Genomic DNA, 13,983 nt, shown 5'->3' on the forward strand with positions numbered 1-13,983 from the left:
AAAAAACTAATCTCACTTGTAGTGTTAGAGTGATGTTGTAGTTGTGATGGCCCAGGAATTATGCAAGAGGCAAGGATTGCTTAGGGCAATATCTTTTATTGGACCAACTGTGTAGTTGGGACAGAGATAGACAAAATTTCCACCACGAGACAGTCTTCTTCAGGTCTGATGTCCACTTGTAGTCATTATAGATGGCTGAAAGCTAATGCAGGTGTTGAGCAACCATGTAGTAGTATTTAGCATACAGCCAGTGCATGGTGCTTGTGACAGAGGGGTGCATAATCCTGGAGCTGGGTAAAAACCTGAAAAAGTATTGTGGTTATTTTTGGGTCCATATTAGAAAGTCACATGATGCAGGAGCAAACTCTGGCTTCCTTACTACATTCTCCTTTCCCAATACACCGTTCTGTAGTAATGTCACTTAGAGATGATTAATATTATAGTATTTTGGACCATTATTGCAGAAGATAACTTTCTACAAAGGTGAATACAAATATATTGATACTGTGTGGCTGATACTGACATACATTGAGTTTTGAAGCATTCTTATGGAATTCTGGGAAAATATCAGCAGTTTTTAAAATTTGTATGACGTTCTTTCCTTTGTAGGATTTAAATGTGGATGAATTTGAAGAAATATTTAAGACAAAAGCACAAGGGCCAGCTATTGATCTTTCGTCAAGCAAGCAAAAGATCACTCAAAAAGGGTCAAACAAGGTCACGTTATTGGATGCAAATAGGGCTAAAAATCTTGCCATCACTTTAAGAAAAGCTGGAAAGACAGCAGATGAAATATGCAAAGCTATTCATGTGTAAGTAAAAAATTGTCAGTGGAGAAATCGTATATAAGATTTATACTATCTTTTGCTAAGTGTAAAATTTTGTGAATATAATTCTGTATTGGCAGATAATGTAAAGGGTTTTGCAGTTGGCAATAATCCAAGAGTAAGGATAGAACCATTCTGAGTCCCTACAAATTACTGGCGTGCTGTTACAAAAATGTGTCAATTTGCAGTTTTAGGTTATGTTATTACTATACAAGGCAATAAAAATTATCAGGGCCCTTCTTTATAAAAACTAGTTAATTTTTTCCAAGGCATGCCATAAGTGGATTAATTTTTTATCTTAGTTATGCAACTACAATTTAAAAGAAATCCTGAAACATTTATATGGTAAATATTAGGAGTAGGTGAATAGTTTAGTTTGCTCCATCATTTTTTAATGTATTCCAACTGTACTGAATGCAATTTAGATGATATTATGTTTATGTAATGCTTATACATGATGCCAAATGCAAATATGATACAGGTGTATACTACAAATCTTAACTGAAGGAATGCAATTTGGGGTCCTGCCTTCTTCAGATCCATCATTTTTCAACTTCTTTAGTCTTTGGAACTTATCATATGTAATTACTTGCCTGTCAAAGCCAACATTTTTTTTCATGATCAAATACTGATGTGTCTGATATTATTACATTTTCCTGTATAAGTCTAGAAAGAATTAGTATTTGTGGCCACAATGAGCATCTAAAAATTGTTAAATGATGACACTTCAAATGGAGGTTTGGATCGTCAGATGTACATAGTGTTTCACCAAGTTAGAAGAGTGAACCAAACATAATCTAGGAGGCTCTAGAGCAGGGGTAGGGCAATTCTTTGGTCCTGGGGGCCACATGGGGAGTTTTGATGAGTTGTTGCAGGCTGCGTCAGCACCCCACCCCCACCACAACTCACTGGAGTGGTGCAGCAGGAGGAGGAGCTGCTGCTGGAGGCGAGGGGAGCTGAGCCGTACCTGGGCAGCTGCAGCTGCACTAGGAGCAGCCCCTCCAGTAAGCTGTGTGCACTGGCCAGTGGACTGGAGCACAGCGCAGGCTGCCCCAGGTGGGGCTCAGCCCCATGTGGTGTTCTGCAGGGGCAGCCGTGGGCCGGATTCAATTAGTTGGTGGGCTGGATCCAGCCCTTGAGCTGTATTTTACCCACCCCTACTCTAGAGCAGTGGTTTCTCAACCTTTTTTCTACCGGCGCCCATTTGCAAAGGTTCACGGCCTGTCCCGACCCACACCTCCTGGCCCTGCCGGTGGTGCATGACCCACAGTCCCCCTGGGCCATGCTGGTGTCCCTCACTCCCAACCCACAACTCGCTGCCCCCTTCCTGCTCGGGCCATTGTGCAGTGGCTGCAGTGGCTCTGGCTCATATGGGCTGCAGCAGAGTGAGTCCAGCCCTGGCATGGACAGGAGGGAGGAGGAGGGAGGCCTGTGGCAGCCTCCACCCTGGGCTGGGGCTGCTGTGCCACGGCAGGCAGCCTGGTCACAGCCCCTCTCGCCCCAGAGCAGTGTCTCCTGGCTGCTCCGCCCTCATGAACACCCAGCCCAGCCTCGCAGCTCTCCCCCTGCCCTTTCCCCTGCTGGTAGGGGCAGGTGCCTTTCTGCTGCCATTTTGCCCTGCCGTAGTCTTAGTGCTTTCCCAGGATCAGCATTTCTCAACCCATGGCTTGCGACCCTCTGAAATCTTCTTGTGATCCAATTTTGGGTCAGGACCCATGGGTTGAGAAACACTGCTCTAGAGGCTTCAACAAAAACAGGGGAGGGATAGTCATTTACACATGCAGCTTGATTGGCAATTAACTGAATTAGCCATTGTCCCAGGGGAACAAGTGTTACTGCGATACTTCACAGGTATTTAAAGCAGGACAGTGGGTTTGTGTGTCTGTAGGGTCACAGAAAAAAAGCTTTGTTCCAAGAGAAAATCCTACTGTTTTCTGTGTCTTTTAAATAAGACTAATGGTTCCCCCTCATCTGATATATTTAGTCAAATCATCTCTATTTTTACCTGATAGTCTTCCCTCATTCAGCCACTAGCAGTTCAGCTCCTTTCTTGGCAGCTCTGTGTTCTGCTTGGTCAACTTTTTCCTTATTCCCACTTGCTCTTGCAAGTTTTTGTGCTTGTACATCAGAATAGCAAGAAAAAAAGCTTACTTTAGACTTCAAGTGAGAATATAGAGACTCATAAATAAACATCAGGAGGATTGTGAATTACCTGAAGTTGTCTCCTCCTCTGCACCACTCCTTTACATATAAATGTTTGGAATAATGGGCATATCTGGGATAACAGACATGTTTAAGATGACACAAGTGTCAGTATGAACTTCATCAGTCCAATGATATAATTAGTCACATATTCTGTCCACCTTCACCTCACCCTCCCTAGACTCACTCTTGCTGCTGGTCAGGAATAACATGACAGTCAGAGGATAGCATTCATAAATTGAATTGATAAATTATTTAGTTGATCTCTTCGTCACTTGACTCTTGAAGCTCTCTGCACATGTACTTTGCAGAATTGAGCCCCACAGCCATGTTGAGCTAGAATAAAATTGTGGCCAATGCTTTCCACTTACATAGTGAATGAAGTTAGTTAAAATCAGGTACTCCCAATCTAGCAGGAAGGGAAGGAAGGAAGGAAGGAATAATGGATCCCACCCATTTGAATAGTGATCCTGGGGGTGGGAAGCAAGATGGATAGGTTTTGCCAAAGCAAAGCCTTCTGTCATCTTAGATAAGTCTCTCTTGTAGCACCAACTTTTATGTTTGTCATTATGTAGATTTGACTTGAAGACGTTGCCAGTTGATTTTGTTGAATGCTTGATGCGATTCTTACCCACTGAGAACGAAGTGAAAGTGTTACGGCTCTATGAGCGGGAAAGGAAACCTATTGAGAATCTGTCTGATGAAGATCGGTTTATGATGCAGTTCAGTAAGATAGAGCGGCTAATGCAGAAGATGACTATCATGGCCTTCATAGGCAACTTTGCAGAAAGTATCCAGATGCTGACACCAGTAAGTGAGACAGCTTATAGAACTTAGTATCTGATGAAGTAAGCTGCTGCATACAAAGACTTATGCATCTCTGATCTAGTTAGTGCCTTCTGTACAACTTGCAGTTATCCAGAGATGAAATCAGAATTGACCTATAAAATGTGCTGAGATTAGGATTTCCTAATAAAAATCCTGAGTCCCCCCCCTGTCTTTCCACACTCTATATCACTTTTTAAAAGATATCGAACTTTTTGTGTTTTTTCACCATTGCTCGCCAGCTCTAGTTGCTCAGAAAAAGTTCACTGGAAAATATTTTAAAAGAAAATGAGAGAAAATGTCTTATATTTTTCAGACCAGTCTACTTCTACTGTAGGTTTAAGAATGTAATTACAGTAATCACAGCTGAGGTGGTTAAAATGCTCTTTTCTTGGGCTCTACACACTCATCTGCAACAATTTTCACTAGGTTAGCTCTATGAATCGAACTGATACAAAGTTTAAGTGATATATTTCTAGAGAAGCACTTAACATCCTGATGCCCTTTTTACAGAGCCAGTAGAGACTGTTATAGATAAAAGCTTTGAATAGAAGAAAGGAGAGAAAAGGAATAATCAAAGAGAGCAATTTTTTGCTCTGATCACAATTAAATGTTGTTATTACAATACTGCCAAGTGCTGTAAGTCACGGGTAGGGCCCCAGAATAGATCTCCCATTAGAATGAAATGACCATAGCACAAAACTGACTACAGCATTTGTTTAATGGGCTACATTTTTGTTTTCAGAGACAGTTATCCTAAGGTACACCTGCAGCACGTGTACATAGGACTGTTGTGCTTGCAGAATCCATGGGTGTGTGTATGGATGTAGGCTCAGGTTTATAAAGACATTGGGACACAGGTGATTAAAATAGAAATTGTATTGTTTGAATCATTAGTTGAAATCAAGCAAACATTGTTTCATATTTTTGCTTCTCTGAATGTATTCAATGTAGTACATTTTTCATAATCTCAAAGATCATGGCTTTATAGAGTCATATTTGTAGTTTATTACACCATGTTAAACCTGCAGTGCAGAGCAACTTGAAATCCATAGATGGAGGGAAGGAGAAATTCTGTGTTTAGATATTTCTGAGCAGGACTGAAAACAGAGTTTTCCAGTATTTGACTGTTCAGACATTTATTGTATGGCTAAGTTACATGTACTAACTATACTCTTTTATTTGCCTTTAGCAACTACATGCAATAATAGCTGCATCTGTCTCAATAAAGTCGTCCCAAAAGCTCAAAAAAATACTGGAGGTAAGCATGATTTTATTTCAACAAATGCCTTTAACAGTAAATGTATATTAATAAATAACAGTCCTCGTGTACTGAAATGTACCTGCATTTTTACAATCAAAACTTACCTTCCCAAGTTAACAGTGTCATGCATATGTATTCATATTAACTCTTTCTGTTCCTCTGGTAGATAATCTTGGCCCTTGGTAACTACATGAACAGCAGTAAAAGAGGAGCAGTTTATGGATTTAAACTACAGAGTTTAGATTTGGTAAGGAGCCGGGGGTGGGGGGAAGCAACCTTGCTAAGACCTAAATTTGGGTGGGAGGATGCTTACTACTCTTTTCTTCTTTGCAACCCAGCACACAAAATAGTGTTAGTGGCAGTTTTGCAATAGACTGTACGTGCTGTTGTGTTAACTGCTGACTTTCAGCTAGCCTGCCCTTCTGGGTACGTGGGGTCTAAAAATGGAATAAAGATGGAAGGTATACAGGAGCTCCTGGGGGGTTGGGGAGGTGCGGGTTTGAATGCCTTGGATCAGTGATGACCAACCTTTTGCCCCCAAGGGCCTGATCTGGCACATGAGGTCAGAGCCCGAATTGGTGTAGGACCAGATTAGGCCCACAGCCCTAGCCCCTCATGCCAGATCATTCCTGTGGCCCTGGCCCTGTGCACAGGGTCATATCATCTGACCTTCAAGGCTTGGAAATCTGGCAGCAGAGAAGTCAGGGCAGCATTATTTGCCACCACTCCCCACCACCAAATTTCCAGACCCATGAGGAGCCCTGAAGACCTCATGGCATGATTCCATGGGCCGGACCTCACCCGTTTTGAGCATCGTAGCCTTGGGCTGCTAAAGCCTAGCAGGCTCATCTAAACTCCAGCTCACAGCTTGAGACAATTATTGTGCTGCTTAACAGATGCTTAAGACTGTGACAACAGGTCAAGATGAGTGTGCATGGCTGGAGCTAGTGGAGAAAAAGTCACACAGCATGCAATAGTCTGACTTCAGCTAGTCTCTCATCTTTCCAGAGTACTATAGGCAATTCTAGTCAGCTTTTAAAACAATGGGAGAAAGATAGCTCAGTATCGATTCAGTCAACTACTAATTTATGATTTGGCCCTTATTACATCTTAATCCAACGCTTCATTTGCTTCCAGCTATTAGAAACAAAGTCAACAGACAGAAAACAAACATTGTTGCACTATATATCCAATGTTGTGAAAGAGAAGTATCAACATGTATCCCTCTTTTACAATGAACTTCATTATGTGGAGAAAGCAGCTGCAGGTACTGTAACCAACATACTAATAGGGGAACATGAACTGGGTTCTGCCATCTATTGCCATTCTATCTCAGGAACCATCTAAAGGAAGATAAGCAGTTTATTTTGTATGGAAATTAGCCTTGTGATAAAGCCACTCTGTAAGATGCATAGTAGCTGGTACCGGAAGAAGGTTGGATAAATAAGAACGTGTGCCTAGATTCCTGCAAAAAACAAACAAACCAACCAAAAACAACTCTTCTAATAAATGGTGTCTATTTTTCTTTTTGTTTTGTCATACCTCCTGTGTGCCCTTGCCATGGGCCAGGACTCCAGCGTGTTAGGCACTGTACAGACACAGAGCACAAAGGCTAGCTTTGCCGCAAAGAGCTTATTGTCCAAGTAGTTTGCAGTGGAAGTTGAATCTTCTCATAAAAAAAAATACACTAGACCACATGGACTGACTCAGTGACAGTTTAAATTAGAATAGTTACATAGTTAAAAGAATACGAAGGTAAAAGACTGCAGATGGAAATCAGTATCAGCATTACAAGCACATTTAGTAAGTGTGTGTTAGCTCTCCACAATGGTGTCTCATGCTTTCGTCGGGTCCTTGAGGTTTGCCATCACAAAAACGAGACAGCTATTAAGGACTAAGAAATGTCATTAGACACCATTTTGTAAGGATTGTAAATTAAAGGCGCTTGCAGGTGAATGGAAGAAAATGAAGAGAGTGGCACCAGATGAAGACTCTTTGTATAATAACTGTTTCTAAATCAGTGATTATTGATCAGACTTTTGCAGTTCTTAGTTGCTAGACCACTTCTGTGTTAAAAAAAATACAGTCGATACAAATGCTGCATATGAAATTATTAAACATCTCTTTGGTCTGGTCTTAAAGATATTAAACATATCTTTGGTGGACAGTATTTGTTTTGCATCCTTCCCTTTTATTTGAATAGCTGTCACAGGATTGGCATCAGAAATACAGTTGGTGAATATAGTGTACAGGTTTCCCTCGCTTTATGCGGGTTCTGTATGTGCGAGGTTTGCTCTTATGCAATGACCCTTTTTATACCAAAATTTTGTTATATGCAAGGTAAATTCACTCTTATGTGATCGGTGTGGTGGAAGCCTGCAGTCAGCTACTTTGTGCGGTGCATTGTGGGAGTGATGCACACCAAAATATAGGTTTTTGTGTGGATCTGTGCTCCTCGCTTGTTGTCTGTGACACGTGTTTCTGTGGTTGCCATCCCTTTATGGCTTCTAAGTGTCCTGCTAGCTTATCTCCAACCCTCTCCCTGATCCATCAATAAACTCTTCACACCAACTAAACATTCACCACCACCCTGTGCTTGTGTGTATTGTCTGCTGTTGGTGAGTACCAAAATTGTCTTGTAAAAGCGGTTCATATGGGTCTGGGGGTCAGTACAGTCAAGGTCTTGGAACATATCCCTATTTGTAAAATGGGTTCCCTTTATGCGATTTGAGTTATTCGCCATTTGCATGTACAGAATAAAGCAAGGGAAACCTGTAATCGATTTTGCAAATATTCCTTCACATTTTCAGGTTGATTGTGTTTGCACCAGTCTGAGTTTGATAAAATGTAAATAACGAATGTGTTTAAGGAAGCTGTAACTATGAGTGGCTATTTCAGTAATTCAGAAAAAAACCTTTTTTTAAAAATAAACTTTCATGATGTCAGTTTTTAAATAACTGATTTTCTCAGTTTCTTATACTTATGGTAAGACCTTCATTTGTAAGCTAGAGCCCACTTTAGCCCTCAGTAGACTCAAGGAAGCTGCATTCTTTAACTGCATTGGTGGGTACATTGTGTGTTGTGTACTTATCAAGCACTACAGATGAGACAGCCCTAGGCAAGAATGTCTGACTGTCGGACATTTCTGTTACAAACCATCACTGCAGCAACACATTAGTGAATTCTGTGTCTGAGATGCATGACTATGTTGATGAAGAATTTTGTGCAGGTTCCATGTTACTTAATATTTATGAATAGTTACCATGTGTGCAAACCTGTTCTGTGGCCTGATTCTTACTGACCTCATTTGGAAGTTAGAGTGTAAGCAGACATGTCTCCACATGTGCATTTAATGCGCATCAGCCCAATTTTAAGGCACATTAAGGGCCTGTGTCTACATGTGCGTACCCTTAATGCAACTTAAAAATGGCAATCATAGGCTATTTGAGCCGAAATTTGATACCTGCGTAAAGCAGGTATTAGATTTACGCGCGAACAGTTAAATCACATTAGCAAATTTGTAGACGCACTAAAGTGAACTAACATGGTGTGTGTCCATTGACTTGGGACTAACATTAGTCCCAGCACACCCGTGTTAATACACATTAGAATGTGCACCTGTGGACGCGTGCCTAAATCGCCTTAATGTACATTAGTTTCATGCACATTAATTTTAGATGTATCTAAAAGCATGTGTAGACATGCCTAGCATGTAGCAGATTGTTGTTACTCTTACTGCACTGGTAAGTTAGCATTTTTGTTTGCATCTTAGTGTCACTTGAAAATGTCCTGCTGGATGTAAAGGAACTCCAGAGAGGCCTGGAACTGACCAAGCGAGAATACACTATGCATGACCACAATACTATGCTGAAGGAATTTATTCAAAACAATGAAGGAAAACTAAAGAAACTGCAAGATGATGCAAAAATAGCACAGGTATTTTTTTAATCACAATTCTTGCCAAAGTGATTTAGAGACCAAGCAGGAAGAAGCTGAACCAGAGGTATTTCTCTTTGTTCAGTGTGATTTAGTCTTCAGCTAGCAGTGGCATAGATGAAGAGGTTCAGGATCAGCAGAGTTCTTGGTTAGTTAGGCCAGGTATAGACATTACCACTTTTACTGGCATCAGTGATCGGAAACCTATCTATATCCCTAACAGAACTGAAATTCAGCACACAGACTGGTTTAATGGTGGTGGAACCCAGTCTAAGATTTGTCGTATCTTGCCCCCTGGCCTCCCCCAGCTAATCTGTGTTCTGTTCACTACTGATCTAAACTGCACTGCTACTATTATTTTGGAGATCCCAAAAGATTAGCCAGAATGTTGTTATTCAGGTGAAAAAAACAGGAGTAAAATTAGTTTGACTAACAAATTAGCAGATCAAAACAAAACTCTGTAGTATCACTGAACCATTAAAATTGGAGATGGGGAAAAAACCTGTTCTGTCCCACTGCCTGTGCTGGATGGATAGCATCTTTTCTTGCATTGTATAGTCTTCTTTTGAACTTTCAGAACGAGGGGCTCGCACTACTTCTCTTGGGAGAAGATTCCACAGCCTCTCACATCACGTTGTTAAGAACTTTTCTATATTCTCTCTCAGACCTGGGTCCACCAACTCTCTACCTCTAGAATCATCCAGTCACCAAGCTCTGAATATTGGCTTGTATTACTTAATTCCCTAGAAATACATCCCTCCAGGATACTGATCACTTTGTCACTCTTCTCCACACACTTTGATTATACCCAGGTCCCTCTTCTCAGACAGACCTTTCAAACTAGCTCATTGAGGTACGCATCCCAAACAGTCTCCCTTTTGCAGACAAATATGACTCACGAATTTATGGATTAGAGGTGCAAATATGAGTGCTTTTGCCAAACACATGCCTGTGTAGGCAAAGCAGGCTGGGAAGAGTGTGATGATCCGTCATATTAGTTGCATGCACACTTAGTTTTGCAGATACAAAAATGTAGGCAGGAACAGATTCCACACAGAAGAAGAGAGGCTGACCATGTCCCCCTTATGACATACATGGGCAGTGAGTTCATTTTGTAATCTGTAGAGCTCAGTAAAAATGTGCTTCTTACAGGATGCCTTTGATGATGCTGTGAAATATTTTGGGGAAAATCCCAAGACAACCCCCCCATCAGTCTTCTTTCCAGTCTTTGTCCGATTTGTAAAAGCCTACAAGGTAAGCAGAAATAATTTTGCTTCTCTGATTTGACTATGACAGGGAGAGCTGGTGGCTTACAGAACACCTTATAGCTCCCCCAGCTTCAATGGAAAGGTACAAAATGAGAGAACAGTGACCCATGAAAGAGCACATCACAGCAGGGTTGTGAAATAATAAAACCAGCATAGAGCATATAGTTGTTTTAGGATTTTACAAAACAGACGGCTATTTTCTTAAGACTGTCTAAGACACTGAACCAAACTTTGGAACCAATATTTCTCAGAGAGGTCTTGACATGGGAGTATATACACCTTTAATATTAGAGCTTGCTAAATGCCTACACAGTACCCTTTCTCTGCTTTAATGCACATAACTTGAGCATGAATTCCTGAATTTTTAACTCATTTTTGTGATAAGAGGAGGTTATTCGTGTGTAGTAGTTTGTTGGTAAAACATGGGATTTTTGGTCCTTATGATGAACAGCAAGCAGAAGAGGAGAATGAGCTGAGAAAAAAGCAAGAACAGGCTTTAATGGAAAAACTTCTGGAGCAAGAAGCATTGATGGAGCAACAGGACCAAAAGGTATGATGTACAGGACTTTGTGTTAATGTTACTGGAATATTTTGTTTCCAAGGTAAGGAACAATTCTCTGCCCCTAGAGGGGTTTGATAGCAAATGGAGGTAAAAAGGCCCTATAACAGTGGATCTCAACCTTCTTAAGACTTGAGGCACCCCTTGACATACTCAAGGCACTCCTCAGAAAATACCAGCTCTTAGTTTTCACTTGTTTTTTAACTACAGAAGGATAATAGAGCAATTCTTCTGTTGCAAAGGTCTCAGAAAGATCACAACGGTTAGAATATTTTAACGCTATGAATTCCTATGTGAAATCTCTGGGTTTATCTTGTGGACCTGACAGTGTTGACATTGTACTGCATCCTGCAGCACCCTTGAAAGGAAGGATCTCAAGGCACCCCAGGGTGCTGTGGCACCCTGGTTGAGAATCACTGCTCTATAAAACAGCCTGGCCTTATGTACATGTCGTCTTCTAGCAATTTGTAATTCTTAGCTCAGTGAATGTCGTAACTAGTAATCTTGGTATGCTATTCAGAATTTTTCTTTTTATTAAAAAAACCTTGTAAGATACTGCTATTATCTTAGTCAGCTGATCCCAGAACAGAATAGAAATGAAATAGAAAGGAATCGTTCTGCCCCTACCTGCTGTACAAGTTGCAGAGACAGATTAGATTAGAAAGGAAGTATTCTGTCATCTAGCCCTGCAGCAGCTTTATTCCTTAGCTTTAACTTCTAAGGCCTCTTTTTTGTCTATATGTTGAATTTCTCTTGACCCTTCTACATATAAGCTAGCATGTAAAAGGCTTCCTCCCCTTTTTCCCATTCCAAAACTTATCTCAATAATATTGTAATTGTTCCAGCCAGGGTTTCCATTTTATAGTGAGCTTTCTCCCAGCATGCAATCAAGGAGCTGGATCTTTACATTTGGCAAGGAGAACCAGCTGTAATCCTAACATAGCCAATTGGTCAGTGGGTGCTGTTGGTAGCATTTGTCAGTGGGTGTTTAATTCGAGCTGGTAAGTACGCTTCACTCTAGTTCTACAATCCCTTTCTGATTCAACAGGAGCAGGCCCATTATGTCACTTCAGCAGTGCATTACAGATTTTAAAAAAATGTGCAATTAAATAAATGAGGAGGGAGGAAAATTAAGCAGGGGACAGCGATAGGGTTGGTAGCTTGAAGAACACTTGCAAACTTTGACCTTCATCCTTTGCAAGCAGAGACAAATGATCCTTTCTCTAATTTCTTTGATCTGTAAAATTTGGATTAGTTCTTAAGCAGTTAATGTTTCTAAAACATACAAACTTTAATTTGACTTTTTGAACATTCCAGAAAAGGGGAACTTGGCAAATGGATGCTATTGGCTGTCACTCTTCACTGAACTTTGTTCCCATTTCCTTTCAGTCTCCTTCCCATAAAACAAAGAGACAGCAGCAAGAGCTAATTGCAGAGCTAAGACGACGGCAAGTCAAGGATAATAGGCATGTGTATGAGGGGAAAGATGGTGCCATTGAAGATATTATAACAGGTAAAGGAATTTTGTCTAGGAGGCTGAGTGGCTGTTTCACAAGCACCATCATAATATGGCTGCAAGTAGATTTCATCTTAACTATTGTAAAGCTTTACAAACAGGTATGGTTTACATGTACCTTAGAAAGCTGGTTCTAATGATGTGAATGAACTCACCCTTCTTAGTAGTGTGTAACGAAACCTAGAAACCAGATTTAGCGTGCTCACTTTCAGTGCTCTGTGCGTTTTCCATAGGCCTAGGTCTCAGACAGGTGAACTTTGTAGTTTGAAAACTAAAACTTTGAAGTTTTAGGTTCAGCATGTTGTCATGACACGCTTAGAGCTTGATAAGCTATAGAAAAAATCAGTCTGATGCAGACAGACATTCTCCCCATATATGCATGCCATACAAATCTTTTCTTGCAAATCTTTATCCTGCAAACCAAATGACTGATGTTTAATGTTATTTAAGTGCTTGCTTTTTCATTCAGATGTACTAACCGTAATTGCCTTGTGTTTAATGCACAGCTGAGGACAAATCATTTGGTCAGACCTGAATGATTTATAACCCTGAATTGCTATGGTTTTACTTCTTTCTAGTTTGGGCAAACTAAAACTTTGTACTTGCCACAAACCCTAGGTTGTGGGGAGTATTGCGTATAGCTAGAGGTGATCAGAACATTGCATGCAAAAAGGCTCCTGCGATTAAAAGAAAAAGATGTCTTCTAAATTCTCTTGTGTTCAAGAGTATCCTTTTAATATATATAGCTGTTCTGATAGTTGAGTTTATTCCATACCCTTGGAGTGGAAGGGACAGAATAATAACAATTTGGTGGTTTTAGAAAACACTTTTTCTATTGCATTGAACCAAAGAAAAGAAGGTATTTGGCCAGGATTTATTTTGCTGGGTTTTATGAATGTTTTTTTTCTTGAGAAAAGAAAGCAGTTTTAGCACTTGAAGAATGAAAGAAATTTAAAGCTTTTCTCCCCTGGCAAGCTGCAGGGTTGTAACTTTCCTGCAGTTTTCAAACCAAGACTTGCTGAGGAGCTGTCTGTGTCCTTTTAGTAAAGACCCACAATATCATATTTAGTCAATTTCAACAGAGTTAAAAATTATCAAAGGCTCTAGAACTCCCCGAGTTGCTCTGCTGTTTTCTTCTGTTACATGCTGTGCTTTGCCAGCCAAAAACAGGTTTTAAATATACTCAGAGGAATGTCAGATGCACTGATCATTACCAGATACAAGTATTGTCTTAAATTGATGGTGCCTCTTAGAGCCAGAAAAAAGTTCCAGGTCTGGAATATACTAACCTGAATGATTTGTAAGCCACCATCATGTGGGATACCCCTCTCTGAATTAGATTGTAATGCTGAACTTTCAAAGCCAATGGCAGCTGTGAAATGTGAACATCTTTTATTTGGAGCCTACTTGAAATATCTTTGTTCCCACAGAAACCCAGCCTAGCAAATGCTATTGCAATTAAATAACTGATCAGAACATGTAAAACCATCCCAGGATGTCTTTAACAAGGCACTAACATTGTACTAATGCAATAGATCTTTGCTTCTTACTGTGTTCTGTTTGTCTTGTTTGGCTATTATTTTCCA

At 40.4% G+C, this 13,983-nt stretch overlaps 1 protein-coding gene across 10 annotated transcripts in view; it reads left to right on the forward strand.

Annotated features, from left to right (window-relative positions):
- The window catches only part of FMNL2 (formin like 2), a 268,459-nt gene that overhangs the window by 248,350 nt on the left and 6,126 nt on the right, over positions 1 to 13,983 (forward strand). For all 10 annotated transcript variants that reach the window (XR_003094270.1, XR_003094271.1, XM_025205197.1 and 7 more), the window contains 9 exons: positions 610 to 812; positions 3,605 to 3,839; positions 5,047 to 5,115; positions 5,285 to 5,365; positions 6,256 to 6,385; positions 8,891 to 9,054; positions 10,207 to 10,308; positions 10,774 to 10,872; positions 12,271 to 12,394. Coding sequence is in view for 8 of the 10 variants with exons in the window: in XM_025205197.1 (XP_025060982.1) it covers positions 610 to 812; positions 3,605 to 3,839; positions 5,047 to 5,115; positions 5,285 to 5,365; positions 6,256 to 6,385; positions 8,891 to 9,054; positions 10,207 to 10,308; positions 10,774 to 10,872; positions 12,271 to 12,394 (1,207 nt within the window). In the remaining 2 variants the exon portion in view is untranslated. The remainder of the gene's footprint in view (positions 1 to 609; positions 813 to 3,604; positions 3,840 to 5,046; positions 5,116 to 5,284; positions 5,366 to 6,255; positions 6,386 to 8,890; positions 9,055 to 10,206; positions 10,309 to 10,773; positions 10,873 to 12,270; positions 12,395 to 13,983) is intronic.

This window comes from Alligator sinensis, unplaced genomic scaffold, assembly GCF_000455745.1.
Source record: "Alligator sinensis unplaced genomic scaffold, ASM45574v1 scaffold61_2, whole genome shotgun sequence".
In the NCBI taxonomy this organism is placed as follows: domain Eukaryota; kingdom Metazoa; phylum Chordata; order Crocodylia; family Alligatoridae; genus Alligator; species Alligator sinensis.